Here is a 26,732-nt window from a genome sequence, read left to right on the forward strand (position 1 = left end):
GAGAGAGAGAGAGAGAGAGATATGTCATCTATCCAGCTTCGTAGCTATATACATTACACCACTATGCTATGACCTCATACCTCTGCCTTGGCTGCTTTCTTGAAATGTAACCCTCTTTTTCAAACAACAAGGGGTCAAGGGAGGGAGAGCCTAGAAATCTGTTCCACGTGTGTAAACCTAGGTACTGTGTATTCATCATATCATGTTCAAGTGTGTATTCATCATATCATGTTCAAGTGTCGTCTGTCACTCTGGCCATGAATAACTCAGGTTTGGATGGTGTGCGGAGAGTTATAGCTGACTTGGGGCCGATTGTTGAACCAGTGAATTTATCCTAACAGCAGCCATTTGTTGACTGTACAGTGTGTTCCCAGCAAAGAGCTAAGAATGTGTTCTCAGGTGTCTATCTTGAAATGGTTTCAGAGCATCAACATGGTCCCATTTGACTGGTAAATGGAGATGACAGAGAAAGAACACAGAACCATAGAGGTGTGGTCAGATGCTGCAGTCACACATGGGTGGAAGGGAACAGCCACCAAGCCTGTTTGCCATGTGGTACCTGAGAGAAGACTCTGTTCCAGGGTACTGCTAAGGACTCCTTAGCCCTCAAACTCAGCAACAGGCCCTCACTCTAGCACTGTTGTCCTTTAGGGCCACATCATTCTTTGTTGTGACGGTGGTCCTGAGCATTGCTGTATGGCTAACAGCCTCCAGGGTCTTCACCAGCTAAATGGCAGTGCCAACCTCCAGATTGCCACCTAACATTTAACACCCCAAAACACCTCCAGCTGTTCACTAAAGAACAAAATCAACTCCAGTTGAAGCCACAGATGCAGAGCAGTCCTGGGTGCTCAGAAACTTGTATGTTCAAAACAAAGAGCAGTCCTAGACAAGTGTTCATTTCACAGCCCTCAGCTCTGCTCTCCCCCCAAATGGTCCCACTTTGACCACACAGCATTATTATTATCTCCTTTTGTATGCCCTGAGCTCCAGGGCTCTTGTCTGTCTCCTGTGGGTTCCTGGCATCCATGACACTACTGAACATATGCAGATATGGATCCCTATAAGCCTGTCCCCTATAGGAATGCCCTGTCTCCTGGCAGCAGCCCTCTTCTGTGAAGTCTTTCCTAGCTGCTGAGACCTCTCACCTCTCTGCCCTCTATGGCACTGCAAAGCAGGTCTTGTCCTCCTTTGTGATGTTGCTGCGTGCTGGGGATTTCTGAAGGGAGAGATCCAGTCACAGGCTCCCTTCCCTCCCAGTATGTCCCACAGCCTGTGCGGTGTCTAAAGCCTGATCATGGCAATAGTGCTAGGCACTCGGACTTTAATGTTCTTGGGTATTAAGGCCTTTGTGTCTATCTTCCTGCCTTTTGCTTCCTGGCACACCCGTGGCTGGCCTCATAGGCATCCAGGCAGATGGGTGTCTCTGTTAATTGACTAACTTCTCCCTCCTCCAGGCTCTCTGGCCATGAAGGTCTGCAGGAAGGACTCCTTAGCCATCAAACTCAGCAACAGGCCCTCTAAGCGAGAGCTGGAAGAAAAGAACATCCTCCCCAGACAAACTGATGAGGAGCGGCTGGAGCTCAGACAGCAGATTGGCACCAAGCTCACCAGGTAGGAGAGCAGCACCCCTGCCTTTTTTTACCTCAGGACAGGCTCTGTGGCTACAGCAGAAGTGTACAGCCTCCATCTCCAGCCTGCTTCTTGGTGTCTCTTAGCAACATACTGCACACAAAGACAGTCGATAGCATCTTATTTTGTCCCTATGGTGGCTTGTCGTCCCTCCCTTTCACTAAGCCAAATCTTGGAGATTTCACTTGATTCAAGGGTTAGGACTGAGGTGTTAGGACTGTATGTAAAGGAGTGGCAGTTTGGTTAACTCTGGGAACAATCAAGCATACTCTCTGTTATGTAGTCACGTGTTTGGTAGTGATGCCTCCTTGCTACTCTGCGATGCTTCATGAATGTTGTGTATATGGCTATTAAAGACAGGCATAGCTTTGTGTTGTAGTGATATCTTAAACTCTCATGTAGGTTTGTCATCCAAGTCTAAGTTTTCATGTTAATGGATAACATTTATTGAACACTTGCTATTTGGGAGTGCTTCTAAGCATTTCACATGACATATATTAATTCATTTTTTCTTTGAATTTCCTATAAAATAGGCATGATAATGCTCACTTTGCAGTTGAGGATATAAGGTTTAGAGAACTTCAGTTATGGTCTTAGTTACTTTTCTATTACAGTATATTACTATATATAGCTTCTTTCTCATAATTAGCTTGGTTTCTTTCACTTGTGGTAATGATACAGAACTGTGTGAAATAGTCAACACTGATATGATTTGGCATTGTATAACACAGTATTCAAAAGTGGAGAACAGAAATATCAGAATACACATGTATACATTTTCTTGTGCACTTGCTCTTAGTGTGTGTGTGTGTGTGTGTGTGTGTGTGTGTGTGTGTGTGTGTGTGGTGTGTGTGTATCATCATCTTCCCAAGCAGAGAATGTTCCCAGCCTCTCATGCTGAACACACAATCATATCTCGTCACCATAATACTCTTGTAGCTATGGCCATAAAACTCAGAAGAGAAAGAAACAAAGAGACATGGCTGTCTGTGTTTGAGAAAGTTCTCTATGTTCAAACCTTTGTCCAAGAAATTCTCCCTCTTCCAACCCTTCTTTTTTTCCAAAACATAAATACTGCTGGGAATCCAGGAGAGCTACTGAAGACTGACCATGGTGTGGGTCTCACAGGATGAGCAAGAAAGAAAGCTACATTTCATCCTTATGGTTTTAATAGCATAAGAAAAAAAAAGTGCAACAATCCAAGAACAGTCCTGGAGTGGGAGTGAGGGACAATGAGCCAAGCCCAATGAGGTCAATTTCTACAGAACCTTCCAGCATGGAAGTAGGGTTTTTACCTTAAAAGCATGACTATTATTCTCTGGTTAGGGTTTGAATGTAAAGTATCCCCTACAGACATGAGTGTTTGAACACTTGGCCTCCAGGTGATGTGCTGTTTCAGAAGGTTGCAGAAGCCTTCGAGTGGGTGGGGCCTAGCTGGAGGGAATGGGTTGATGAGGGTCATAGCCTACTTCCAGCTACTGCTCTCTGCTTCCTGCTTCACTGAGATGGGAGGAGTCCCTCGAGGCGGCCACTCTGTCACGACCTCAGTCATGCTTCCCTGCCTGTAACCAGGAGCCAGTGAGACCCTTCCTCCCCTTAGTTGCTTCTGGAAGGTATTTTGTCACCGTGCTGAGCAAAGTCACCCCTGCAACTTCCATTAGCTTTGTCTTGCCAGTGCTGTGGAGCAGACATTCCTAACTCAGTCAATAAATCATCAAGATTCTCTTTATAACAATGACTACTTCAGTCGGCCATGGCTGGAGACGTATGGAGTGCCCTAATCAGAGATGGGAACATGGATGAGAAGGTATGCATTGCTGCTGCTCCTTATGTATACAGACTCAGGATCCCAGGATAGTGCAGTAAGTGCAGGAGTGAACAAGTCTGTCCCCTGGGGAGTGGGACAGAGACAGTAGACCTTCCACTTTTGTTATTTCCTTATTTTTAATGTCCTTATTTATATCTCATTATAATGGGCTTGGCACATTCATGATGTAGTTCATGTTTATTTATTAGCCATAAATGGATAACACACAGCCATGCATGGTGGCACACACTTAGAATCCCATCTCTTAGGAGATGGAGGCATGGAGGCAGGAGGATCATAAATTCAAAGTGTCATTCTTGACTACACAACAAGTTCAAAGCCAACCAAGACTATATTTGGTCCTGTCTAAATAGATAGATAGGTAGATACATACATACATTTATACATACATACATAGATGGCACATGTTGGGGACATGCTGAGATTCTTATTGATGACAATGCTTAAGGTCCGTTGGTCTATGGCTCCCTTATCCAAGTCATATGAGCAATGCTTTTCTCCCTAGTGGCCCCTAGTCAAGAGAAATATAGAGACCTCAGGATATTCCCTCATACCAACCAAGACCAACCTCACTGTGAAAGTCCATGGTACAGTGTGGTGATATTTTATTTGTACTGAAATGTGATTTTATTTGTATATTCATAAAGTTGCCTTGGGGTCAGAGCAAGCCATAGCAGAAGCTGGGCGGTGGTGGTGCATGCCTTTAATCCCAGCACTTGGGAGGCAGAGCTAGGCAGATCTCTGTGTGTTCAAGGATACAGCCAGCATGGAGACACACGCCTTTAATCTCAATACCAACCATAGAAGACCTGGAGGTCTGTACAGACAGGCAGTGACGAGGAGGTTATGTGGCTGGGTTTACAACTAATGAGAAGGCAGAACAGAAAGTCTATATAAAAGACAGGACACAGGAAGTAGGTCTCTTGCAGAGAGGAAAGACAGAACAGCAGTGAAAAGTAAGATTTTTCAGCTCTCAGCTATTGCTCTGACCTCTTGGCTTTTAACTCTGCAATTGGCTCTATGTTTCTTATTTAACAAGACAGTTACATCTACAGTACAATCTTTCTGGATGTCTTCTAGGGAGCTTTGAACTTGATCCCTAAGAAGGGGGTCACCTTGACTATGGAATCAGCTGTCTTTTTTTCTTCAGTAACCAGCTTTCCTTCATCTCCTCACCAACATGGTGTTCCATCCACATAACTCTAGTTTTTTTTTTAATTTCCAATCTAATTTAACACTTCAAGAACATTACCATTAAAAAAAAACAACAACAACAACAACAAAAAAAAAAAAAAAAAAAAAAAAAACGAGACATGGAGCCATGCTTCTCAAAGTTCATAGGTAGAGTGCCGTATCAAAGTGGGCGGTAGAAAGGGGTAGCATATTTCTTCCCTTCTATTTCCAGTTTGGGGTGCTGATTGATTGGTGAGGTGACTGTGTTCAGGACCTCTGCCAATGAGGTTGTCAGGAACAAAGGAGCTAGAATGCTGAAACATAAACTGACTCTGGCCACAAAAAGCATGTGCCCCCAGCCCCTTGGGGGACTGCCAACATTCCAGCTTTGCCAACAGAGGATCCACAGACTTAGCCTCGCCCATGGTCATCTGTGCCGTTTGGATACGATGGGGAGAAAAACCTGTGAAGAATAAGAAAGCAGAAGGCACCTCACAGTAGCCACAGGAGCTTCTACCCCATGTCCAGCTTGGCAGTAGATGAGGGTTAGAGCAGCCTGCCTCTCTCTTCTCTGTTAAAATACCTCCTCCAGGCCGGTGGCATGGCTCAGCACGTGAAGGTGATTGTCGCCAAGTATGATGACCTGAGTTCAATCCCAAGGACCCACATTGTGGAAGGAGAGCTGTCGCCCACAAAAATTGCCTTCTGATCTCCTCATGCATACCATGGCATGCCCCTCAACCCCAGACACACACACACAATAAATGTAATTTTTTGACAACTAAAAATACTACTGCCCATTCAGAGATCAACGTTCAGCCTCTCTGCCATCGTGGTTGAACAGACATTTTTCAGCAGCCACTGGAGCCACAGTAGACAGAGGCTGGGCTTGTGACTGGACACAGATGTGTTAGAAGTTCTGGGAATGGGGGATGTTTGAGTTTGGAAAGGGACTTTCTCCTTGCAGAATCCTTTCCCTACACTGAATGTGACCCATGTTGGAGATCTTTGCCTGTTGAGCTTCCCTGTGATCAACAGAAGATGCTGGCTCAATTTAAGCCATCCAGAACATTTGTTTGCAGGAGATGCTGTGACAAGGTGTCACCCGTTGAGTAGTTTACACAATAGAATCGTATTGTCCCCAGCTCTGGAGACTGGTAGTCTGAGAGTAAGATGTTGGACTGACTCCTTCTGCAGGCTGACTGCAGGTAAGGCAGGCCCACGGCTCTGCAGGCTGTGGTCTCATCCCTCCCAGCCCCAACCCCACATCCACTGGTGTGCTGGAAATTTGGGGCAGTTCCTTGACCTTTTTTTTTTTTTTTTGAGCTGAGGATCGAACCCAGGGCCTTGCACTTGCTAGGCGAGCACTCTACCACTGAGCTAAATCCCCAACCCGACTTTATTTTTACAGGTAGCTCTGCCTTCAGTTTCACGTGGCATTCTCCCTAGGTGTGCTTTCATCTGTAAAAGGACAGCAGTGGTATTGGACTAGAACCCACCATCCTAATAGCCTTGTTCAGAATCAGGTCCCTCTATAAAAGACCCTGGCTCCATTCCGGAAGATTCTGAGGGTTAAGGCTTCAACATATAAGTTGGTAGAATACAGAATTCATCTCAGGGATACTTAGGAAGCATAAAATGGCTCTAGAAGAGGAACCATGACCTCAAGTGCATGGGAGGACAGAGAGATAATTGTATAGAAGGGAAGCAGGCAGTTACAAGATTGTTAGCAGGGAGACTTGGGAGCTAGGGTGAGATGAAAAGCCCCTTACATGAAGGAGCCATCACTATTGAGATGAAGCCTCCTGTTGTATTGAAGAAATGAAAGACCATTTTGTTGTCTCTTCTGAAAGAAAAATGTGAACTATTAAAATAAAAATTCAGTTTTCCACCTCTATAAAAAAGATATCTGAGGTAATAAGATGACAAAAAAGATTTATTTTGACTCAAAAGTTTAGGGTTTTCAAACTGCGATCAGTTGGCCCAGAAGCTTAGACTCTGGTGAGGCAGCACACTATGGAACTCGTGTCAGGAAGCCATGGGAAAGCGAAGCTTCTCCCCTCATGGCAGCCATGGAACAGAGAAAGGAGTCGTCCCATAATTCTCTTTAAAGGAACACCCTAAATGACCTGCGAACTTCCCACTAAGATCCACCACTACCTCAGTATTTCCAACAATCCCACCAGAGGGGGACCAAAATCTTTAGCAATGGCCAGTGGAAGACATTTATCCAAACGAGGGCTACTTATATACCAAGTGATGTTTCTGTAGACTGAACTTAGCCCAAGACCCCCATCTCAGCCATGGACCACGTGGCTTCATTCTTGGGTGTGGCAGCTATAATCTGTCCTATTTGCAGAGTATCCATGAGCCTCTGAATGCACTGCCCTGTTGATGAGGTAACGACACAGGAATAGCCTGTGTCAGGAGTGCAAGCATGAGCATGGTCGTGTGTGCATCTGTAGCAACTTAAAGTTAACACGTGAAGGATGCAGACAGGCCTGGATGCACTCTCTTGTTAAAAGCGATCCTGAGATTGTCTTTCCACATTCCTGGAAACTATTGTTTCTAACTTGCTTAAGGGATTTTGCCAGGCAGGTCTCAGAACAGTGACAGGTGCCAGCTGGAGATGTGTGGGTTAGATAAAGACGTTGGCTGACAGAGCCACGCTGTTCTCTGATCCTTTCCATCACCAGCTCAGGAATTAGGAGCTGGAGTTAAAGCTCTTCCCGATGGTGACAGTTTAAATCTTTAATGAAGCCATGGAAACCAGCACTGTGCACCAAGGGCTGGGCTAGATGTAGCTCCCTGTTTTAAAAGTCCATTTCTCTCTCTTATCTACTTCATGATGGCTAGCTGTCATGACCTGAGGAGATGCCTTCTTTGTGTTTGCAAAGGGGCCTGACAAACCAGTATGGGAGGTGGGAAAACAGTTATCTGAGCTCCCTGTGAAGCCTCCCAGTTTTTCTCCTCTTTAAGATTGAATAAGATCCTGTCTAAAATGCATCCAAAGCCGGGAGGTGGTGGCGCACGCCTTTAATCCCAGCACTCGGGTGGCAGAGGCAAAAGGATCTCTGTGAGTTCAAGGCCAGCCTGGGCTACCCAGTGAGTTCCAGGAAAAAGGCACAAAGCTACACAGAGAAACCTTGTCTCAAAAAAACCAAAAACATAAAAAATAAAATAAAATGCATCCAGGATCTCTAGTTCATACTCCAAACAGTCTGCCATATCATCACAATAAGCAGCATATAAAATTGTATGTACTGAGGGTTGTGTGTCTTTAAGTCATTACACACTATTCAAAGGAGAAAATCAAAACTCATTTTTATGCTCGTAGCCCAGGCAATAAAATACAGCAGTCCCAGCTTCTACATGCAACATTCTAGTGTTTATTGGTTGGTGAGGTTGATGCTACAAGTCCTATACTCTAGCACATACCTCCAAAGTGGCAAACAGCATGTAGCCTGGGGCCTAAGGATGAGTGCTAGGTGTGAGCTACCATCACCCTAGGCTAGATATTTCTTTTGTGGCAGAAACACCTTCTAAAAATAGGAACACCAATCTGAGGTTCTATGAATTCAATTCAGCTTGAACGAACTTAGTGTCCCAGGGTACACATCACTGTCAATCCCACTTGGGAGGAAGAAGGAAGAACAGTAGACACTAAGTGTTCCAGTTGTTTCCTTGTGGACCCAGATCGTTCATCTTTGCTCGCTCTTCATCTTTGTTATCATCGTCGTCATCATCATCATCATCATCATCATCATCATCCTTGTCATGGTTATTTTGGCTGTGGAGGTAGCATGAAAGAGGACATACTTTGAGAAGCAAGGGAGGAATGGGAATGGGCACTGGTATGCCTGTCTTTAGATTCACATGGTCTGGATAGGACTGGGTTGTACTGGATGCACTGGATGGGATGGGCTTATACTGGGTAGATATTGTCCATGGATTCTGAGACCTCCTAGGAAACTGAGAGGCCAGTCACCAAGCTGATGCTTCGTGAGGGGAGCACATCAGGATGAGCTTGACTTGAACGCAGTGTTTTACTGTGCAGCATGGGCATGAACAACACATGGACCTAAACCTGGAGAGATGGCTCAGTGTTAAGAGCATGGGCTACTCTTGTAGATGACCAGGATTCAGTTCCCAGCACCCACATAGCAATTTATAACATTCCATGACTCCAGTTCCAAGGTTTCTGGTGCCCTCTTCTAACCTCTGTGGGGCACTGCATACATGTAGTGCAGAGAGAGGGGGGGGGGAGATCCTTTGAGGAAGGAAACTTATTTCAGATCATCCACATCTTTCCTCAAGTTACTGTGTGAGCTCCTTAAGAAAGCTGGCATGCCCTGAAGGATACATCTCCTTAGGCTGTAGCCACATGCCTACTGGTTTCTTGTTATTGTTCAAAGAAGGGTGAGAAAAGTATCCTTAGAGAAAGGTATGAGCAAGGCACTTTGGGAGAGGGCAGGGGGAAAAGCACACATGTAGAATATTCTATTTTATTTTCTATTGCTGTGATAAAACACTGATCAAAGCTAACTTGGGGAAGAAAAGCTTCATTTCATCTTACACATCCAGATACAACAGTGCATTGTCCACGGAAGCCAGGCTAAGAACATAAGGCAGGAATCTAGAGGCAGGAGCTGATGCAGAGGCCATGGAGGAACACTGCTTACTGGCTTGCTACTCATAGCTTGCTCAGCCTTTTTTCTTATACAACCCAGGACCACCTGCCCAGGAATGGCAGTGCCCACAGTGGCTGGGTCCTTCCCACATTAACCATTTATCAAGGAAATGTCCCAAAATACATGCCCAGAGGCCAGTCTACTGGAGACATGCCTTAGTCAAGACTTCCTTAATGACTCTACTTTGTATCAAGTTGACAAAAACCAGCCAGCACATAAAGGTTCTGGCATGGAGAGCTGGGTGACTCCTGTCCCAGAACCCATAGTGGGTGAGCACCCCCAAAGCCATGCAGGGATGCCTACATTCTCTTTCCCTCTCCCCACAGCTTCTTACTGAGAGGTACATGGTAAAGACTGATCTGGTGACTGTTGGTAGGATGGATTCTAGACTGCCTGTATGTACATGTGCATGTGTGCACACATGTTTGCAAGTGTGTCTGTGTCTTATGACTATGTCCCAGGAGGAGGGGAGTCAATCTGCAGGCCACACCCAGGATGCTGGGGAACAAAGCCACATCTCTGTCAAGCACTCGAACTCTGCAGCTGTGCCCCACAGCTGCCCCAGAAGCCTGTGCATTTTTCAGTGATGCAGTAAGTATGGAGTGCCGAAGAGCTGTCTCTGATCAGTGAGAACAGATTGAGCTGTGTTTTAAAATTGCAAGAGTTTTTTTTTTTTTTTTTTTTTTTTCAGAAAAAAAAGAGGGGGGGCTATCCCTGGAGATTGTGGGTCTTCTGTTCTTCAATTTCATGACTTTTTAATGGATGGTTTGTCCAGCCACATTTCAAATTTGGGATGCCCAGGTTGTAAAGGACACAACTGTATTTGACTGCAGACCAAATAAACTGGTAGACTCTCCGGAGCTGCTTTTCTGGTCACTTTTTCAAGGCTTCTCTGGAGTTGGGTTAAGGAATCTTCTAAGATTAGCGCATTGCAGTGCACTGTTAGATCTCAAGTCTGTTTTCTCCCAAGCATCGTTGAGTTGCTCTTTCTTGTTGGTCAGTGATCTTTCTAGTCATTCTCCACTTCAGTGCACAGCAGGCAGGGATGTCTCTGACCCTTCAACTACTTGGCTAAATAAAAGTAGGGCCATCCTATTTGCAGAGACAACTCTCAGGGTTCTGGTTCTGGAGAGGTAGGGTTTGAGAACCTTTTGCTGTTGCTCCGATGTGCTCCAATCGGTGTCTCCCCTGATCTTCCTCACCACAGCCCTGCAAAGACGGCTGACACCAGAACTCTCACTTTGTATGTGAGGAAACTGGGCTCGAATGGATCTTAGACACCATCCATGGTGAGGAAAAGCACTTGCCAACCCATAGGTCCACTGTTTTCTGGTTTACCTGATAGGGAAAATTGGCAGTTACAATTTCTGTCCAGGCACCTACAGCTTAGTAGGTACCCTGCAGGGTGGTAGAGTTCAGAAAGGAAGAATGAGACAGAGCAAAGAGAAAATATAGGGGTGTGTTTCCCCCAGTGCTTCACTGAGCTTTGTAGTGGATCAAATCACACTGTCCTTAACAAACAGGAAGCCCCAGAGCCCTGCCAGTGGGGCTCAGTTAAGTCACATGGGCCTGTGTAGTAAAAGATGTCCAGCCAGAATCATGGTCCATGGAGCATGGTCCTTGGGCCAGTGATATCAGCCATCCCTGAGAACTTGCTAGAAATGGGCAGTCTTGGGCTTACCCCAAACTTAGAATCAGAAAGGCAAAGGAGGGCCAGAAATGTGCATTTTAACAAGCTGATTTCAAAACACACGGAAGCAGGAGGGAAACACTGACAGTGGGAAGACCAGTCCAGGGCTTTGGAGTCAGAACTGGTCTTGAAAGCTCTGCTCTATTGACTAGCTGAACTCTTATCAAGACTGACTTTCCCAGGCTGGTCTAGAATCCAAGACCCTGGTGCCTTCACCTCCCAGGCACTGAGACTACTGATGCTTGTCCTGCAGCCCTGCCTGACACCCAGTTTGAAGCCCTCAGACCAGTTTATTTTGAAATGTTGCCTCGGTAAGGCCATGCCTGTGCATTGGAGATGATTTCTGGTAAATTTCTTTATGATGGCTACTTCAGTATCTGATAGAATGATAGGATTATAGCATTTAAAAACCGATGCTTCTTGCTACTGTGTCTGATATTCTTCATTTTACAGATAAAACCAAGGCTCACATAGGTAGGCCAGGCTTCTGACCAAGTTCGCACTTTAGTAGTAATCTGGGAACTAGGGTTTAAAGCCAAGGCTCAAGACTCTATTAAATGCTGTAAATTAATATCCCTCAAAGGGGATGGGGGTGCTAGGTATGTAGCACAGTGATAGAATGCTTACATAATATGAGCTTAGCCCTGGGTTCAATCCCCAGAGTGTACACACACACACACACACACACACACACACACACACACGCACACACACACACACACACGCACACGCACACACGCACACGCGGGGTGTGAGGGGGTGAAGAGGAGAGAGAGGCATTTGCTACTCATTGGAAGAACAAGCCAGTTATTTGATAGTATGCCCAACAAATCACATTTCTTAGTTGCTTTTTTCAATGTAAAAAGAACCAAGAAAGTTGATTTCAGGAAACAAAATGAATGTCTTAAAGTAGAAGTTATAGATTAAATCTTTAAGAAATATGTCCAAGTCAAGTGTAGTGGCATCTACCTATAATCCCTGTACTTGGGAGGTAGAAGCAAGAAGATCAGAAGTTCAAGGCCAGCCTCAGCTACATAGTAAGGTTGAGGGCAGCCTGGGCTACATGAGACCCAGTCTCAAAAGGGAAGGAAGGAATGAAGACATAAAGGAAGGAAAAAAGAAATATTTCTTGTAATCAAAAGGCCTGTTAAAAAAGAATTCCGTTGCCGGGCGGTGGTGGTGCATGCCTTTAATCCCAGCACTCAGGAGGCAGAGTCAGGTGGATCTTTGTGGATTTGAGGCCAGCCTGGTCTATGGAGTGAGATCCAGGAAAGGCACAAGGCTACACAGAGAAACCCTGTCTCGAAAAACAAAACAAACAAACAAACAAAAAAGAATTCTGTAAACTCTTCATGGTGTTATTTTTCAGGGCACATTTACCCTCTCTGATCCCACTTAGCTGAAACATGTAAATTAAATATGTAAGTGAACAACATCACCTTGAGTAGATTGTTAGAGGGTCATCCCAGCTGAGTATGGCATTAATAGTTATGAAGGAAGAGCCAGATAGATCACGCAGGGATTCAGAGAACTTGCTGATCTTGCAGAGGCCCACGTTCAATTGCTGGCACCTATGTTAAGCAGCTCACAACCACCTGTAGGTGCCTCTGGCCTCTACGGACACCTGCAGCCATGTGTACATACCCTCACAGAGAGATGTATAATTAGAAATAAATTTTAAAAGTACTTGTGAAGGCCAGAGCCAAGTGTTCAGCTTACTAATAGAGTGGTTGCCTCAAATGTCCAAAGCCTTGGGTTCAATCCCCAACACTACAGGGAGGAAAAAAAAAGGCATGATAATATATTTAAAGACCAAGAAGGTCAATAAAGGATTCTTCAGCTGGTATCTTCATTTGACTTGGCCTGTTCTGGTGATTCTGTCTCCTAAAGGATAAGTAATACCTAATCATTTGTGTGTATTAAGAATTCTTTAGCTGTTAGTGGTGGTGCATGTTCTTAATCCCAGCACTCAGGAGGCAGAGGCAGGCAGATCTCTGTGAGTTAGAGACCAGCTTGGTCTACAGAGTAAGTTCCATGACAGCCAGGGATACACAAAGAAACCCTGTCTCAAAAAAAAAAAAAAAAAAAAAAAAATCTTTGTTGCCCAGACTGGTGGTACATGCCTTTAAGCCCACTTCTGTGAGTTTTAGGCTAGCCTGGTCTACATAGCAAGTTCTAGGACAGCCAGGACTACATAGTGAGACTTTGTATCAGAAAACCCAAAACAAACAGAATTCTTCGCCGGAGGTTTAGGGGAAGGAGGGTGTTTCCTGTCTCCACAGAAGGGTATGCAGCACCCTTTATCTGTCACTCACCAGATCTGGCTTTGAGTTTAATGGGAAGTGATTTTCTCCAGTTCCGACCACAGCTTGCACATAGCCCTGAATGTTTAAATGGCAGAACTGGATACAACTGAAGTTTGGCACCTCACTTGTTTCTCATGTATCCCTGTACATTTCTGTTCCCTGGCAAAAGACCTAAATCTCACACAAAACGCTAATGGGAGCAATTCATTTTATCTGTCTTCATTATGTTCATTTTATTCCTCTTGGAATGCCAGAATTTTCATAATAGCCTTGAAAGTATGTACGCCAAACTAAATAGCAGTTTATATCTACATATACATACACACACACACACACACACACACACACACACACACACACACACACGAGAAATAGAAAGCCACCCAATGATAATAATGATTGGAAATTGCTTTCCCCATGGATCTACAAAGCAAATTCTTTGAAATCTAAGTGAGCACACTTCTATTTTAAGAAATGTGATCATGAAAATTTGATGATCTGTGCCCATTGAATCATTAGAACAATAGTTTTGTTTTGCTTTGTTTTGTTTTGTTTTTCAAAATGCAAAGGCTCTTCAGCTCCTTCGGAAGGAATTGGGCCGGCCAATACATTGTGGGCATTGGCAGGTAATCAGTGTAGTGAAAAGAGGTTTGCCTCTCACAAATTCTCTCCTTCCTTTGTCTATTACAATCTCCCTTGTTTTCCCTGTCTTCATATTGTAAGTCACCAAGTTCCCTCTTAGAAGATGCTGATACATGCCACTGCATCTTCAAATGTGTCACTGTGACATCGTGAGGCACCGTCCTCCCCCGATTTGACTGAATGCGCCACCTGCACACCCTTCCCTGAGAAGTGTGGTCAGTGTGCTGTTGCTTAGGTTAGTTAGCCCTGCCATTGCTTAACGGCAGGTTGGTTCTAAAGCCCACCCTATCACAGCAACCCGACCTGGCAGCGGCTCCCCCGATGCACCTGTTCCTGCCCCCATACCCCCGCCCCCCCCTCTGCTTGCTTTCTCAGTTCACAGTCTTTAATCAACAGCCCCGTCAGGGGCCATTGCCTGTGAGATCTGATTCTCATCATACAGCACATGGTTCAGGAGCAGTGTGTTGGGCTGTGCTCAGATAGTCCCCAGAAGAAAACTGCAAATGTGTATAATAACTTCATCTGAGCCAAAATACAATAAGCCTGCTTGTTGAAGTCAAAACAAACCAAAATACTATACAATAAAAAAGCTGAGCTGGAGAGACAGCTTAGTGGTTAGGGCATTTCCGGAGGACCTGAGTTCAGTTTCCACACCCACATCAGGTAGCTCACACATACCTGGAACTCCAGCTCCTGGGAATAACATTCTCTTCTAGTCTCCTTGGGCATCAGCATTCTTGAATACATTCACACACACACACACACACACACACACACACACACACACACACATTCATGCATGCAAACAAAAATTAAGTCTTTCTTTTTAAGCTTTAGATTTCCTTAGACATTAGCTAGAGTGTAAATTTGCATCATGCATTTCATGAGTAGGTACTGGATTTGTGAATTATCCAGGACTGAGCCATTGGAAAGACTCTGTGAAACACTTCTGGACAGTAAGTTTTTCATTTATATACAGTTTTCAAATGCAGTGTTAGAGAAGCTCGCCTTGATCTCACAGTGTTCATACTGGATCCAGTTAAGAAATGAACCCACTTAAAAGACCTACAGTAAAGGAGAAAAGTCTATTTATCTCCACATGCATGTGGATTTTCTTTGTGTTCCTTTCTCTAATCATCAACATTATCCCTTTCATCTTAACTTACCAGTTCAGATCTATCTGTGAAACACCATGTAGCACAGAAATTATGGGAAGAATTGAGTCCAGTTTTTTTTTTTTTTTAATTCATTGCCTGAGTATTTAGTAAAGCTACTTCACAGACAACCGGGTACCAGCCAGCTTAGAAGTACAAGTGTGAAGATGGATGGAGAAGATGCGTCTGGTTTAGCAGAGAAATGTGGTCCTTACAAGAACAGGGACCAGCCTTGCCACACAGACCGAGTTTGAAAACTGATGGTGTCAGTAGCTGATCATCATCTTGTATTTCTAGCTAAGTGTAGATCCTAAGTCCTACAGGAAAAAATGGAGAGTGAGGCAACCTGAAAAATGAGTAAAACTCCAGTACTAAATCACGACTCCCTGAGTGAGGTGGAGCTGGCCTCAAAGCTCTAACCTCTGGACCAGTGATACAGAAACTGGGTGCCACACGGGTCTGGAGATGATAACGACAGCTGCAGCCAGGTTTCAAAGTATATGCAGAAATGAGGATGCACATAAAACTGACGAGAGACAGAAACTTTCTGTGTTTCCTGCATGACGGAAAATGATTGTTTTAATCATGCAGGTTGTGCAAGAGCACGCACACACACGCATGCACGCACACACCTGCCTGAACCAGGTAAATTAGACCCTGAGGATAGTCTCTTTGGCTCTGGATCTCACAAGCTCTGACTCAGCACACAAGTCTCTCTGGTGGATGATGGCCACCCCACCCAGGGAGAATGGCTTCAGGGTGGAGTGGTCATACATTCCTGTCTGCTCTGCGTAGGCTTCGGATTGCCACCTTTCCCTGGCCTCTCAGTGACCTCTGTTAAGGACATATCAGGTCGGCACAGGGTCGGTCCCCAGTCATCATTCTCCTGAGAAGAGGAGATGGCTGCCTTGATTGAGAGGAGTGTGACACCATCACTGCGAAGGTGGTGTGTATTTGTCACACCTCAGGAGTTGGCGTTGCTGGCGCTTCCTGTGAGGAATGTGACAGTCGCAGGCACAGGGCTGTTAATGGAATCTGCCCAAGCTTTCCCTACAGGCTGCCATTCCATCTGGCCACAAGGGCTAAAGTATACATGGGAGAGAGTAAGGGTACCTGTGACATATGTGTTATATTTAATGTGACCACACCATGAGGGAAGGAAAAGGACAGGAAGGGAGTCTACCAGGCTGACAGTCCTGTGGCAGAAACATGAAGAGCAGTCATGCCACTCTCAGGGAATCTCTCTTTCCATTAGATAAGCCAGAGAAAGTATTTACATTTCCTGTTCTTATTTTCATTCATTTTAAAGTGAGCTGACAAAATAATGGGTTTCGTTATAGTATCTTTGGACATGTCACTGACATTTTCTTTATGAATGAAGTCTATCTGAAAGCTTCCAAAACATTCTTCATGTTTCCTTTTTTGTTTTGTTTTGGTTTAAGGACAGGATCTCTTGTAGGCCAGGCTAGCCTCAAACTCCCTATGTAGTCAAGGATGACCTTGAATTCCTGATCCTCCTGCCTCCACCTCCAGAGTGTTAGGATTACAGGCATGCACCCCCATACCTAGCTTCCTTTCCCTCTTTCCCTCTTTCCTTTTCCCATGTGATCAGGTCCTTTCCAGTTGTGAGTGAATAGGCCAGTTCCATCATCAACACTCTACCTACCCTGAGCTTCCTAAAGAAAAGCTGGTCTGGTTTGGTTTGGTTTGGTCTGGCTTGGTTTGGTCTGGTTTGGTTTGGTTTGGTTTGGTTTGGAGCAAGGTCTCACCATGTAGCCCAGGCAGGCCTTAAACTCTTAATTCCTTTACCTCAGGCTCCCAAGTGCTAGATCATAAGCATGCACCACCATGCTTGGCTAAGAAATACACTTTCAAAGGATGCAGAATGCAGATTCAGATTGGGGAGACATTCCTGAATGATTCCATGCCCCCCAAAAAACAAATTTGGAAAAGGGAGTCTTTTGTCAAATAACATATATATGTAATGTGTTTTCTGAGAGAGCATCAGGCCACAGAAAAGCAGTTAGAGGTTAATAAGTGTGTTTGCTTTGGCCTTTGGGGCAGTGAGGTTATTGTTTCATTGAAAATGAAAGATTAAAATTGTGGATTGAGAATCAGGAAAGAGGAGAGTAATGAGCTGTCATGCTGCATTTTAGGAAACAGCAAAATCATGAAACCCACTGTTACAATGGCCAGGGGCTGGACAGCGTGTTTCCAGTTCTTGGCCTCTTATCCGAAGAACTGAAGACAAGGGGCTCACACAGATGTGCAAATGTGGCAAGCTGGTCTCTGTGGGAGCAAAGCAGTTTTACAGAGGAGAAAAGATGCCCTGTCAAGATTGACAGCAGCCACATGAGTGAGGGCACTCAAGGGCCCCAGGTCACAGCCTGGGTTCTCCTTAGGGGTCTAAAGAGGGGCTTGTTATGACGGGGTATAGTTTGAGTGGATCTCCTTTTTAATTGATAGATTAGATCATATATTCATTTTCCTACTGTACATAGTCTTCCCATAATGCATCTGATTTTAATCATCTACATGTTCAATTACACATAAGCATGGAATGGTAAATAGATGATTCTCCAATAAAAGTTCATTTGAAGGACACAATATGATTTACGAACATCTACCTAAAACTGGTTCAGACTGGATGGGTCCTTCTAGTCTTCCTACAAGATCCATTCAGAGTACATTTAAATAGAAACTGTCTAATTTTGACTTGATTGGGAGAAGGCAACTTACACTGGCATACAGAGAGGGGCGTGCACATAGCTTGCTGCACTGTTTAAAGAGAGGGCATGTGCATGGTACACACAGGTAAAGGAGCTGGACTGCTGAGTGCAGTGTATACTGCAAGAGGGATAGTGTATACAACCAAAACCAAATAGGGTCCCAGGTTACTAAAACCCCGCCACTTAAGCACCTGAGACTCTTTGGTGTGTGGTTTAGGTCCCAGGTTTCTGAACAGCATGGGACCATCTGAACTTGAGTTACTTTCTCTAGAAACGTGAGCTCAGGAGAATCCCTGAAGGCAACCATAGGAAAGTATTAACAGTCTCATTGAATGATTAGGGAAAGGGCAGAGACCTTCGCTTCCACCTTCTGGCTCTGCCTTGCCCTCTTCTCTATGGCTTCTTCTTGGGAAGTGCGGACAGCTCTGAGAGGAATGTTTGTCTTTTGGGATGGGTACCATTAAATGAACATGAGCTGCTTTCATATTCTGCAGCTCCTAGAAGGAACCTGAGACAACTTGGAGCCTGTTTCTAACTATTTATCTTTTCTTGGCCTTCGGAGAATGATCACAGTTGTTTATGCCATTTGCGGAGACCTAAGAAGGCAGGGCTGCTGGGAGGTGTAGACCATTGCCTTTTATGAATAAGCTAATTAATTTGGGAGAGAGATGTTGGTGGACTTTTGTTTCATTGCTTTCCGTTTGGGGAGACAAGGCCTTACTACATGGCCCAGGCTGGCCTCGGAGTCAACGGTTCTCCTGCTTCAGCTTCCAAAGCACTGTCATAATTAGGGGTTTTTAATCATCCGAGCCATATGTACCAACCTAACCATGATATCACCTGTCACAGCCACCTGTCACAGCCACTCAGTATGGACCTCCAAGCTTTGTCTTGTCTGGCCACTTTGCTCTTGTCCTGGTGCTCTGCTAAAAGCACCATAAGAAGAACAACAGCTTCCAGGACACCTATGTAAGCCTCCAGTTAAGAGAGGGACACCTGCATACATATGCATTGCAAACATTCCCGCTGGAGTCAGGTCTTTGGCTCAATTGAGACAGTTGTGGGCAGGTTTGCAGGGCATATCCTGAGTCCATAAGAGGTCTTTCCTCAGGGAGGTTGGTCCCATGACCATGGGCATCTATTTCCTTTCTTTGGATATTAGCAGTAACTAGGGAGACTTTCCTGAAGACAGAAAAGGAGGGAAATGGCCAGTGCCATCTGATAGAGGCAGGACTTGCTTTGAGACATGTTAGAACCCAGCCAGGGACTCCTGGAGACAACTGGGACAATTTGAAAAGATCAGAGGTTGCAATTTGTGTGACATGGGGAGTCCCATATGGTTTAAATATTTCTCTGCTTAATCCTCATGGTTGGAGTGGGATGCCTTGTCTTAGCTCTACCTCTAAGGAGAGATCATACACATGTAACCCAGTTTGTGTACCCTTCTCTGTCATGTGTCAATCAATGTGACAGGGTGTTGCTCTTTGATCATGGAGGCCATTGTGGTGTTCTCAGTGTCTCAAGTGTGAGCACCTTCGTCAGAGAGGAGGGTCTCCATGGCACTTTCTCCATCACTCAAGGTTTCAGCAGGAACAGATGGGTCACTTCCTTTCAGAACTAGGGGTGTGTTTACAAGAAGACTAACGGCAAGGTGTGGACAGGCCTCAGGATCCTTCCCAACACAGCTCCAGGCAGCCTTCCTCAGACACTTGCATTTGACAAAGGAGAGGACCTTCTTTTTCACTGAGAAGCGTGTGCATTCTGGTTACTTCTGTCTTCTGTCAGCACCAAGAAAGCAGTGGTCTGCTCATCTGTTTCCATATGATGAGGTTATAAAAGTGTGGTGGATACTCATGTGTGACAGATTAAGAGAGAAAGTAAGTTCTAGACTGGGAGAGACGTACCCACATCCCCAAAGCCAGGAGGCTAACACATCTCTGGTAGTTTGAATGTGCTTGGCCCCCATAAGCTCATAGGGAGTGGCACTATTAGGAAATGTTGCTTTGTTGGAGAAGTGTTGTGGTGATACTATATTTGTAAAATGTGATTTTATTTGTATGTTAATAAAGTTGCCTTGGGGTCAGAGCAAGCCATAGCAGAAGCTGGGTGGTGGTGGTGGTGGTGGTGGTGGTGGTGCACGCCTTTAATCCCAGCACTTGGGAGGCAGAGCTAGGCAGATCTCTGTGTGTTCAAGGACTCAGCCAGCATGGCAACACACGCCTTTAATTTCAATAACAACCATAGAAGACCTGGAGGTCTGTACAGACAGGCAGTGACGAGGAGGCTGGGTTTACAACCAATGAGAAAATAGAACAGAAAGTCTATATAAAAGACAGGTCACACAGAAGTAGGTCTCTTGTGGAGAGGAAAGACAGCAGAAGCAGTGAAGGGTAAGATTTTCAGCTCTTGCTCTGACCTCGTGGCTTTTAACTCTGTAATTGGCTGTGTTTCTTATTTAACAAGATGGTTACATCTACAAAGTGTCACTGTGGGAGTGGCTTTGAGGTCTCAAATATGCTCAAGCCATGCCCAGTGCCTCAGTTCACTTCCTGTGGCCTGTGGATCAATATAGAATTCTCAGCTCCTTCTCCAGCACCATGTCTGCCTTCACACCGCCATGTCCTACCATGATGATAATGGACTGAGTCCCTGAACTATAAGCCACCCAATAAAATGTTTTCCTTTATGAATTGCCATGGTCATGGTGTCTTTTCACAGTAATAGAAACCCTAAGGCAACATCTGTCTCTCCACATGGTCATCATCTTAATGCCCACCCACACAATAGCTCCACCAGAGAGCAATCAGCAGACATAGCTTTTAAAATAACTTTTTGAATAAAGTTAAAATGCTAGATAGTAAAAAATCATTTAAAATGATTAACATATTGGCCCAAATTATGGCTTCCTAACCCCCTTCAGAAACTTCTAGACTTTCTAGGATTAAAAAACACATCTCCTTTTTCCACTTATTGGCTACCACTTCGCCCCATCCCTTCCCTTGCTAATTGCTCAGGACCTGACTCATTACACTAGAGCTGATGGCTGAGCCTCCATCGGGAGACACAAGCTGGCTCCAAATCCTCGGGTGCTCTCTAAACCGCTGGCCTCTTCAGCACTTACCTACCGATGGAGTCTCCCATGCTTTATACAAAGAGGGCCAGTGCTCTCTAACCATAGCTGTGTATGGATCCTCTGGAAAACTTGTTGAAACCAGGGGTGATGTAATACACATGAGGCTAAGAATTCCCAAGGGGGGCTGATGCTGCCAACCCCAGGTCCACACTTTGAGCGGTACATGTCTGAATTACCTGGGAAGCTTTTTTTGGTTTTGTTTTTGTTTAAGCACTAAAGTGCTGTAATGGCCAGCTTCCTAACTGACGCAACAGTGATTTTTTTTTTTTTTTAAAGATTTATTTTTATGTATACAGTGTTCTCTGCATGTATGCCTGCAGGCCAGAGGAGGGTGTCAGATCTCATTACAGATGGTTGTGAGCCACCATGTGGTTGCTGGGAATTGAACTCAGGACCTCTGGAAGAGCAGCCAGTGCTCTTGCCTGTTGAGCCATTTCTCCAGCCCCCACCTGGGAAGCTTTTTAAAGACTATCTGCCCTAGCCTGCTTTCCATTGCTGTGGTAAACACCATGACCAAAAGCAACTTGGGAAAGAAAGGGTTTATTTCATCTTACAGCACAGGCAGGGAAGTCAAGACAGGAATTGAAGCAGGAACCTGGAGGCAAGAAGAGACCATGGAGGAGTGCTGCTTACTGACTGCTCATCATGGCTTGCTCAGCTTTCTTTCTTACACTACCCAGGACCCCTTGGCCAGGGATGATACCACCCACAGGGGGATGGACCCTTCTACATCAATCATTAATCAAGAAAAAAAAACAAAAGGAATACCTCACAAACTTGCCTACAGACAATCAGATGGGGGCAATCTCTCAGCTAAGAGTCCCTCTTCCAATGTCAAGCTAACAAAATAATAAAGTCCTAACCAGCACATTGTGCATCTGATGGACTGTGATGCAGCTCAGTGGGAGCATGTGTGCTCAGCATGCACAGGCCATGGGCTGCATCCCTAACACCACACACAGACAGGAAGATAAACATTTGTGTCTGCCTTCTACCCTTGGCCTCCATCTTGACTGACAATGTTAATAACAGCTTTGTTACCCCAGGTATGGTGGCGCGTATATTTAATCCCAGCATTCAGGAGGTAGAGGTAGATGAATCTCTGCAAGTCCAAGGCTACCCTGGTCTACACAGCAAGTTCCAGGACAGCCAGGGCTACATAAAGAGACCTTGTCTCAAAAACAAACAAAACCAAAGAACAGCCTTGCTTACATGAATGTGTTCTATATGTACCTGCGTTAGCTGGCTTAATTTCTGTTGTAACACCAGCCTACCTGTTGATATGGGACTGTGTCTGGTGGCCCTAATAACACTGGAAGCATCCCCTGTGCAGGTTGTCAAGCTTCCTTGCTGTTCTGTTTTTCATGGGTTTAATGCCCAGTAACATACACAGCTCTATTGTTATTCCAGAACAAATTTCCACTTAACACCATTGGCATTACTACAGTGTTTCTCCTGGTTATTATCTTGGAGTACAATATAGAGCCTCTCACTGGGGTCATGGCTCCCAGAACAGAAAGCCCAAAATACCCTCTTAACTGTAACCTATTTAGTCTCTTCAAGCGAGGGACCTTTTCCTAGTTACCAAAAATACTTGGTGCTTCATTCTTGTTTGTTAAAAGAGTCTTTCATATGCCATTCTCTTTTGGTCTTCCCAACATCCTACACAGCAGGTAGCCTCCATGTCGCTATGCCACCTGCCTCAGGTAGACACTCGGATGTGGAAGGTATAGTCAAGGGCATAACTGACTGGCTTGTGTCCCAGCTGACGGTGGTGAGTGGTGGGAGCAGGTGAGGAAGCATGGTACCTGTCCATTTTCACATCTGCCCTCCCTCTCACTGGTAGCCAGCTAATTGTTCATCGCTTGAGAGAAGGACTTGCTAGAGTAAAAATGATAGAATTGGGTGTGTGGAGCAAGGGGAGTAAGAGTTACTGCACTAAGCAGGGGAGGTGGTCCAGTGTGAAAAGCACCTGCTGTGCAAGCCGGGCAAGCTGACTCCAATCCCTGGAGCCCAGAATGCAAGGAGAGAGCCAAGCCCTCGTAGCTGTCCTCGAACCTGTACTCGTGTGCCATGGCATACCCATGCACTCATACACACATATCACACATACACTAGTAATAATGATGATGATAAATAAAGTTAAATGTTCACCTTGTTCACTGAGAAAAACAGCAAAGGGGAATGGGCCTTTTCAGAATAACCCTTTTGTACCAAGAAGAGCTCCCAAACAAACCCAGAGTTCATGTTCATCCCCATAAACACGACCCCAGAGCTTAGATAGTAATGATTTCTATCATCTTCAAAATTCTGCTGAGCCTCTATGTATGCCAGGGACCTATGCTGTAAGCACATAAAGAAGATGTCATCTGCATCATTGAGGAGTTCACTATACAAGGCCCTCCTGTATACCCTTGGCAGGAAGGGTAAGGTCCTCTTTAAAACCACTAGCACAACAGAGGAACTTTTTGTCCTGTTCAGTGTGTCAGAGACATCTCAGGTTTCCAAATCCTTGCATGTGTGACCAGGTTATCTCACAGTGGACTAGGAAGGAAAGACAGATGGAACATTAGGGCCATGGTACCCTGGGGTTGCCGGGCGTAGTTGGAATGAGTTTGCTCCTGTCTTTAGTGCTGTATCAGCCCATGGGAAGCTGTTAGCAGAGGAAGGCCACACTCTAGCTCTCGCTCTCCCTCTCTCCTCCCCTGCCCATTCTCAGCACCAAATTTGCAGAAGTCTGAGCAAGACTGGCACTCAGGGCACACCATGCTGCATCGCACAGAGATGGGTAGATTAAGGCTTAGGGAGGAACAGCTGCTTACCCGGGCTCTGCCCCTAATGAGTAGGAAACCCGAGCAGCTCACAGGTGTGCACAGTTCTGCCCCTGAAGGAGAAGGTGCCGGCATGCCTGCGACCTGGGAAAAGCAGGAATTAGGAGTTGGAAGAGAAAGGCAGGAGTCTTCTGGAAGCTGGGGGAAGAAAGTAGCTTCACAGGAACCTCTGCTCAGAGGTGTGACAGAGAAAGGTAGCATGAGTCCACAGGATGAGGCAATGAAGTCATCAATGACCTTACTAAGAGCTGATAAAATTGAGTATCACCCCTCAAGGACTTTCCCTCCTGACTCCTTTCTACCCAGGAAATTTGTATGCAACCCCGGGTATATTGGTATATGAAATTAGTATACAAATCATTTATTGATAATCATAAGGAATTGTATTTCAAAATAATCCTTCAGTGGGCATATAATTTACCATTTATTTAAAAAGAAGCAAACTTGCATGCTAATGAGATGGGTGTGCTTGTCTGTCTGACATGGACACTGTATGCACATGGATCACACAGACAAAACACTCATACTCATAAAAAATAAATAAATAAAAATATATAAATAAAATGATTAAGAACTAGAGGGGTAGCTCAGTGTTGTAGCATATGATTAACATCCACAAGGCCCTGGATTTGATCCACTGCACCAAATGTAAGAGTGTGTATGTACACATGTGTATGTACATGTGTATCTTAAGTTCCAAGTGGCCACAAAGCATCGAACTGGAAGCACAGGGCTCTGCTAGGCAGGGGCACCCTGTGGAGCAGCTCATCTCCTGTGCCTAGGAAGCAGCCAGTCATGGAGGTGAATAACACACATACAGCCCATCACACACAGAGATTAGACTCTGGGGACCAGAGGACAAGACAGGCAGAAATGGGAAGTAACAGCAAGTAGCAAGTGCAGGACGTGACAGAGACATCTCAGCCAGAAGCAGAGTGAGCACATGGTGCCGATTAGGTTTTACTTTAGGGATCACTGTTGATTACACAGCCAAGGAGAAAAGGAAAGAAGGTTGTTGCTGTAAGAAAGGTAGTTCTGAGAAGAGCCGAGAGGGTAGTTACACATAAGGATGGGAAGGGGAGATTTTTGGCCAGTGACCAGATCGTGAAGATCTTAGAGAACCTCATTCTGACACTGTCCTGTGGGCACTCGGGAAGTAGGCATAGCCTTCAATCGGGAATGGAGTGATCAGATCTGCTTCCTTAGGAGAACCATTAGATCTGGGCTGAGGAAGAGTGGAGCCACCAGCACAACCAGGAGAGGTGCTGGTGGGCTGCTTTCCCACAGTGGTGAGATCAAAAGAGAGATGGAGGGTGTGTGGCCGGCTATTGTTTCCATTTGGGTGTTCATCCCCTCCAAAACTCAATCTCCAAAGTCATATGTTCAAGTCATTTGGAGATGGTGCCTTTGGCGGTAATTAAGATTAGATGAGACCGTGAGAGCGGGGTTTTGATAAGTGGCTTCATAGGAAGAGAAAGACTAAAGTTAGCAGAATGCTCTGTGTGGCAACGTAATGCCCTGCACATATGCCAGGATCTAGCAGGAAGGCCCTAACCATAGGCTGGTCAGATCCTGCTGATATGACACCGCAGAACTGTGAGCTAAATGCACATCTGTATAATTTACCCAGCCTGAGATCCAAGTCAGAACAACAGTAAACAAAGTAGCCGTTACAGATGAAGTTCAGGGGGCGTGTTTCCGGGTCCTGTGTGGGTAGCTCCCTGGGGATAGGATATAAGGCTATTTGGAGAGTGGTTTATCCAGAGAGGGTGGAGGTGAATTATTCCCTGGGAGAGCTGTCAAGTAAAGAAGACAATTGGAAGAGATGAGGAACTCAGAAGTGTGACAGGAGTCCTCAGTGTATTGACAGAAGTTGGAGTCAGGCATGGTGCATGAAATCAAGGCTTGTGTGTCAACATCAGGATGGACAGATCTGTGTTAAATAGTTATTAAGTGAGTAAATTATGTTTGCCATGCTCTCTTAGGGACTAGGGAGTTAGTGTTGACCAAGCCCTGGCAGAAATGCCTCAGCCCTCATGCAATCCATGGAGGCAGGTGACGGAATTTAGCACTTCTCCCTGACCCCACTGTGCCATCTCCATTTGCTCAGCCTCCCATTGCTGCAAGTTAGATATGACTCAACTCTGTCCCCAAATGGTTGGTCCGTGTGCTAGAAGCTCCATGGGGCCATTTTGGGTGGTGGTGGGAGTTTTAAGAGCTGAAGGTTAGTGAAAGATGATTAGGTCATTGGGACCCAGGCTTGGGGACTTAAGTTCTCCTGGGACCTTAATCGGTCCCAAAGGATTGAGTTCTTTCAAAAAGAGCAATTCTGGTCTTTAAGTTTCTCTAGCTTCCTGATTCTGCATGTGATCCACATGCATTGTCCACCATCCCTATGGAATTATGTGACCTGTGCTTTCAGCCTCCAAAACTGTGAGCTAAGTAAACTTCTTTACAGTAATAAAATACCCAACCTCTGGTATTTTATTACAGTAGCAGCATTAGAAATTATTGTTACTTCTATCTTAAGAGGAAGGACCATGCCTCTGCAGTCTTCCTTAGCTTCCTTTGCATTTCTTCTTTCCTCCTGACTGAAAATATTGTATAAAAAGCCAGTAGCTAACACTGAGATGTTGTGAGGTAAAAATAAATAAATAAATAAATAAATAAATAAATAAAAAAGAAAAAAGAAATTATTTACAGCCAGTCAAACTTGCAGTCTGCCTTGATAGGAGAATGAAGTAGTCCAGACTAAAAGCAAGAAAACCTCTGTAAACAGACATTTCCTGTCCTAACTGCCCAGGCCCAAATAACTGACTCAGAGGCTGAATATAAGTTTTAAATGCTCAGTTGACAGCTCAAGCTTGTTACTAGCCAAATCTTACATTTATTTTTTTATTATTTTTGGATTTATCTATTTACT

The 26,732-nt window shown here is 45.0% G+C and overlaps 1 protein-coding gene across 11 annotated transcripts in view; it reads left to right on the forward strand.

Annotated features, from left to right (window-relative positions):
• Positions 1-26,732, forward strand: part of Phactr1 (phosphatase and actin regulator 1) — a 461,344-nt gene that overhangs the window by 415,246 nt on the left and 19,366 nt on the right. For all 11 annotated transcript variants that reach the window (XM_036187432.1, XM_036187436.1, XM_036187440.1 and 8 more), the window contains one exon: positions 1,458-1,614. In XM_036187432.1, the coding sequence (XP_036043325.1) occupies positions 1,458-1,614 (157 nt within the window). The remainder of the gene's footprint in view (positions 1-1,457; positions 1,615-26,732) is intronic.

The sequence above is a fragment of the Onychomys torridus genome, chromosome 5 (genome assembly GCF_903995425.1).
Source record: "Onychomys torridus chromosome 5, mOncTor1.1, whole genome shotgun sequence".
NCBI classification, from domain to species: domain Eukaryota; kingdom Metazoa; phylum Chordata; class Mammalia; order Rodentia; family Cricetidae; genus Onychomys; species Onychomys torridus.